General features: G+C 35.3%; 1 protein-coding gene across 1 annotated transcript; it reads left to right on the top strand.

Annotated features, from left to right (window-relative positions):
- The first annotated feature begins 3675 nt into the window (after window positions 1-3675).
- LOC101588911 (olfactory receptor 13C3-like) lies at window positions 3676-4699 on the top strand. Its single transcript, XM_012516195.2, has one exon. It carries the CDS (start codon window positions 3749-3751, stop codon window positions 4697-4699), a length of 951 nt encoding a protein of 316 aa, XP_012371649.1. The 5' UTR covers window positions 3676-3748.
- The last annotated feature ends 1544 nt before the right edge of the window (window positions 4700-6243 follow it).

Below are 6243 nucleotides of genomic sequence, written 5' to 3'. Positions count from 1 at the left end.
TTAACCTCACTATCTGTCTGAATATCAAACATCTTAGGCATAACATGGAACAGGTATTTTTCATCAAGTATTGATATGTTGAACTTTAAGTTCATATAGAATATGATAAAAAACATGTAAAAATTAGAATATATTTTAAAAATAGGCATAAAGAATTATATACTTCTTATGTTTACACATAAGTCAAAAAAACTCACCATATACAACCTTGAAGCAAGACAGACCCACAATATTCCTTTTACTGTCTCTTGCTTTCATTTACCATCCCCTTCTTTTTGAACAACCATCTTGGGTACTGTTGAATGAGTACTCTCAACTTACGTTCATGGTCCTAAATTCTATATGGTTATGGTTGAGTGTTCTGTTGTTAGTACATAATTTCTATATAAGTTATATAGTACTTATATATTCAAAGATGAAGTAATGTAAATAAAATGGCCTTGGACCTTGCATTTTCTGTCACTGCCCATGTGAACTTGGCCTAGTGAGTTATTTCCAGCACAAAAAGTGGACATAGGATACTGCAATAAAACTGAATAAATGAAGTGTTTTCCTTCTCCCCTCTCTTCTCTTCTCAAATGCCTCCTCTGCTCTTCCCTCCTTTCCCTTTCTCTCTTCTTTCCTTTCTTTTCCGTGAGCTATTACTAGGCTGAATAAGTAAAAATTAACAATCTCTTTCATAAAGTTAAGATTATATCCTCCCCTCCTTCTCTTCAAAATTTAAATATTTCCATTGTCTATTTTTTGCTAAATGTTTTCCTGTAGAGAGTATATTCTAACTAAATAAAAATTTTGATTAAAACTAAACTTTGGTTTACTAGATTTCCCAGGTACTATCACACAATATAATTATACTTGTGGTGATTATTGAAATAATAGTTTTCAATTTAGTCACCAATTACGACAATGTCACTAAGTATCTTAATTCCTTTAGGTTACATTTCTGTTCAAAATTCTCATCTCATACTGTGTGAAGTTAAGCTTGTACAGATGCTAAAGTCAGTCCTAGGGTAAGCACTTACCTAGTATTCTTTACTTTCTAATGAGGGATCCTTCTTCCATCCTAAAAGAAGTGCCAAACTCTTTTTCCTCAATGGCAGAGGCCTTCTACATGCTTCATTCAGTTTCATTCTCAGACATGCTTGCCACTACTTCACAGAAATCCTCTTGTCCAAGAAAGGCACGCTGAGTCTCTAAATTTGGGCTCAACTTCTCACATTGGCTGCCCTGCTCCATTGCCCTGTTCTCTTCCAAATCCACCTTATCCTTCCCATGCTTCTGGGTCTGACCTAAGTTTGAAACTACTATTGAAGTCTCCCTTGTGTGATTTATTTCTCCTCAATTTCTTCCTTTTTGGAAAATCTATAATTAAAACCTGCATTACAATATGTAAATATATCTAAGACATATATCCACATATATTTGCTATTTTTTTAGTTTACAATGACAACTCTTCTCATTTTTTTTGTTTGTCCTTACTGTTTTCATAGTATAACTGGTCTCAAAGCAGGCTAGTAATGATAGTCTCACATTATTATAATAGTTTTATGTAGCTTTATTATGCTTTTTTTTACTTTTAATTTTTTAAAGAAAGTACAAATTAGAATTAAAACAAAAAATTACATGTGATACAGAATTTCACTTAACAAAGTAATATGAATTACTTGTTGGAATGTTGTCTTCCAACCAGTTATTCATATTAACAGATATATGCATGTAAAATGGAAGACAAAAGAAAAGTATAAGGAATTAAGAACAGAAAAAGTACAAACATTTGAAAAAAGGAGATGAAACAAATTAAAGCATTAATCACTTTTTTCTACAGACCAGCAGAAATGCACTGTACAGTTCTCCAGGCCATTTGGCTTGTACACATAGATAAATCTCTTTCTCCAACTTCCTCTCCTACCATTCTCCTTAACTCAGTAACTCTTTTCTTTTGAATAAGTTCATTCCCTTTTCTCAGTATCTATTATACCCTTCAGATTACATTTTTCTCTTTCAGGTTCTCACACTAAGGAGACAAAATGATGTTTACACATGCTGGTCTCATTTATTTCACTTAAGAGTATGTGCTGTAGTTGCATTCATTCACTGAAAAAAGACTAAAATTTATCCTACTTTATAGATGAATAATACTCCATTGCGTAAAAATACTACGTCTTCTCCATTCATTCCTCAGTTGATAGGCATCTGGGTTGTTTCCAGGACTTAGCGATGACAAACTGTAATGCTATGAACATGAATGCACATATATTACTGTGGTATGATGCTTTCAGTTCTTCTGGAAAAGTACCCAGGAGGGTAATAGCTGGCTTGAATGGGATTGCCAATCCTAGCTTTTGAATGAATCTCCACACTGATTTCCATAGTCATTGTGCATTCCTATCAACAGCGCAGAAAGTTCCTTTTTCTCCATATTCTCTCCAGCATTTGTTATTGACTGACTTCTTGATGTTAGCCATTCTTTCTGGGGTGCAATGGAATATCAGTGTTGTTTTAAATTGCATGTCTTCAATGACAAAATGTGCCCTTTCAATATTTAAAAATACAGCCTCAATCTGGAGTTTTCTGTAAAGCACAAATAATTGTGGTTTTGAATTTTTGTAGATAGGTATAGCAATATATATATAAAATACAGCAACAGGAAATTAATCTGAATCAAAAACACTTAATCTCTTAACTCAGTGTATATTAAAGCCCGTGACTGAAGTGCTTTGGGGACCAACTGTACAAACATCATCTTGGGCAATTAGGAGAAATTCAGCTCTCAGGACCTATGCTGGACAATAAAAGAGGATTTGAAGATTTTCATTATTCCCAGGTACTTAATATGTATGTGAAAATTAGTGAACTCATTAACGGAACTTGGTGCCAAAGATCTTAGTTTTAACCTCCACTTTACTATTTACTACGTGCTTTGTCTTGATCAACACTTATCCTCTATATTTGGGAAAATGGTGATAACATAGAGCATACACACACAGTGGAATATCCACAACACATACTTATGTAAAATATTTGAACATGAGTATTGCTTTTAGGTAGTTAAACAAAATTATGAGGGTAAAATTGGAAGCTGTAGAATAAAATATGTAGAGCTAATGTAATGTTCTCCATCTTTACAACATTGAATTTGTCTATGCAACAATCTTGTCTGGGGAATGATCATACAAGATAAAAGTAAGCTGAAATATGGGATCAACAACTTACTACACCTTTAGGCAGATGTTGAATTTTAATTTATGCTATCAATTTATCATAATTAAATATTAATAAAATATACAACATAAGATATGCAGCTTTAGGCTTGAAAAGAAATATAATTTTGAAAGTCGCCGTGACATTTCCATGACTTTGTCCGTTACTGAATCAAAATGTGATTTCTTTTTGAATAGCATTTCCAGTGCTCTTTGGTGAGGCATCTAGAATGTAGTCAGCCATATAGTTAGTAATCAACCAGGTGCTTTATGAACATCAGCTGAGGAATGTGTCCTCAGCAACAGGAAACATCACTTCTGTATGTGTGTCTGAATATGGGTAAATATTCATATCTGGCAATGGGACAAAGGTGCTTCCAATCTCATTGTATCCTGGAGATATGCATTGTTGGATAAGTATGTCAGAACTTCAAGCAAGAACTCTTAATACATTCTAAAAAAGATTGCTCAACTGTTTTGTACTACTTGTCTCATGGCAGTAGATATATTTTGTCAGATCTTTCTTTGATACGCTAGAAGTGAACATCATGGATGTGATTAACCAGACATTTGTGTCAGAATTTCTTCTTCTGGGTCTTTTAGGATACCCAAAGACTGAGATCATTTACTTTGCTGTGATTCTAGTCATGTACCTAGTGATTCTCATTGGCAATGGTATTCTCATCATAGCAAGTGTCTTTGATTCCCGCCTTCACACTCCCATGTACTTCTTCCTGGGGAACCTCTCTTTTCTGGATATCTGCTATACATCTTCCTCTGTTCCATCAACACTGGTGAGCTTGATCTCAAAAAGAAGAAATATTTCCTTCTTGGGATGCGCAGTGCAGATGTTCTTTGGATTTGCAATGGGATCAACAGAATGTTTGCTCCTTGGCATGATGGCTTTTGATCGCTATGTGGCCATCTGCAACCCTCTGAGGTACCCCATCATCATGAGCAAGGGGGTATATGCCCTGATGGCTTGTGCGTCATGGTTCTGTGGTGGAATAAATTCAATTGTGCAGACATCTCTTGCCATGCAATTACCCTTCTGTGGCAATAATATTATCAATCATTTTACATGTGAGATTTTAGCTGTGCTCAAACTATCTTGTGCTGATATATCCCTCAATATTATTACCATGATGATATCAAATACTGTTTTCCTGGTTTTTCCTCTTGTGGTCATTTTTTTCTCCTACATATTTATTCTCTACACCATCTTACGAATGAACTCAGCCACAGGAAGACACAAGGCCTTTTCCACCTGCTCCACTCACCTGACTGTTGTGGTTATATTTTATGGTACCATTTTCTTTATGTATGCAAAACCCAAGACTCAAGACTCAAATGGGGAGGGCAAGTTTGAAACCTCGGACAAGCTTATTTCTTTATTTTATGGAGTAGTGACCCCCATGCTGAATCCTATAATCTATAGCTTGAGGAACAAGGATGTAAAAGCTGCTGTAAAATATATGCTGACCCAAAAACCTATTTAAGAATAACAACAGGAAATTCAAGTCAATGTGTAACAGACACAAAAATGAATTCGCAGATAATTCAATGATAACTTTGGTTTGGAGAAATCATGAGGAAAGAAAGAGAATTTTATTCTTATCTTTCTCTAACCATGCTCAGCTAAAATTACTGAGAATTATAATGTGATATAAATTTGTTTTACAGCATTTCTTGATCCAGATCTTAAAACAATGAATTCTATTAGAATTTTATCCTTTGTGGTATCTGAAATGACTGTTTCTGATCGACTGAGTTGAAACAGTGGGAAAAAAATCACACACAGGCTCTAGGAAATAAGAGACAAGAGCACAAACTCTACAATTTCCCTTTGTAAATTATTTTAGACAGATTATTCCTTCTAAGCCACAGTATCTTACTTGCAATAAATACATAAAATCCAGTTTTTAGGGTTATTTAAACTTTCAATAAATGGAGGGGAGAAAGCTAGCATAATACCAGAGTCATAGTGTTGTACAATTATAGAATTGAAGTTAAGACTTCAATTGAGGAATGAGTTACTACTTTGTGCCTCTTGTACTCTAAGGCAATACTTTCTAGAGCTAACATCTGCACCCACCAAGAAAAGTTAACATGTCATTCTTTCCAAATCCACTTCCTTAAGGTTTACCCAGATTTATGCCTAAATGGTCTGATTCCCTAAATCCTGCTGCCCTGTTCTGGTACGTCTACTCTATCCCATTACAGATCCTCTACACCTAATTACTGTTTAATTCTCTTTTTAACAATTTCTTACAATAAAATGTTAAGCATGTAAAAATATAATTTCAATTGTCTTAGCCAATTCCTTAGCTTCTAATTCAATTTTTTATTACAACTTCGAAAGTATCAGTATCTAATATGCAGGTTTATATACCAGGTTGAAATCACCACCTGCTAAATGTTGTAAGGGTGAATGTGACATTGAAAAATATATGCATGTTTATCAATGATCAGAATACTAATAGATTCAATAGTAAACTCCCCTCTCTGGTCCTGGGGATTGCAAATTTGAAATGGCTAATTTTGCATACTTCCCTTAGGGATAAATGGAGTCTTGGGAATATTGGGATCAGTCTTTTGAGATTTCCTATGAACTCTTTAGGAGTGGCCCATCCACTCCCACCAATTAAACTAAAAACTAAGACCACTAAGATTGAAAAGCACTCCAGAGTAAAATCCTTTTTACATGGGATCATTTTCATCCCCTTGAGTCCTCCTAGAGTTATCTCTCACCCACAGACCTCTGAGTCTTCCATGACCTTGAATTTCCTGATAGCCCACACTATCACTGTACACATCCAATAAATAGTGGCTGGCTTGGAGTGTCTTTGTCTCTTCCCATCCTGAAGCATTAACCTTCTAGTCCCTCTTCATGCATTACTAAATTTGTCTGTATGTAGGGAGCTGCATGTAGCCGCGCCCTAGGATGGTGCCGGTTTCCGCCTTCCACCCCCTCAGGGGATGAGCGCTCCTGGTAATCAACAACTCCATAAAAGGCCAAGGCTTGGGCTAATGCATTGCTTCC

Source organism: Octodon degus, unplaced genomic scaffold (assembly GCF_000260255.1).
Source record: "Octodon degus isolate 3935 unplaced genomic scaffold, OctDeg1.0 scaffold00094, whole genome shotgun sequence".
Taxonomy (NCBI): Eukaryota; Metazoa; Chordata; class Mammalia; order Rodentia; family Octodontidae; genus Octodon; species Octodon degus.
Note: the sequence above shows the minus strand (reverse complement) of the source record. Positions and strands in the feature narration are given on the sequence as shown.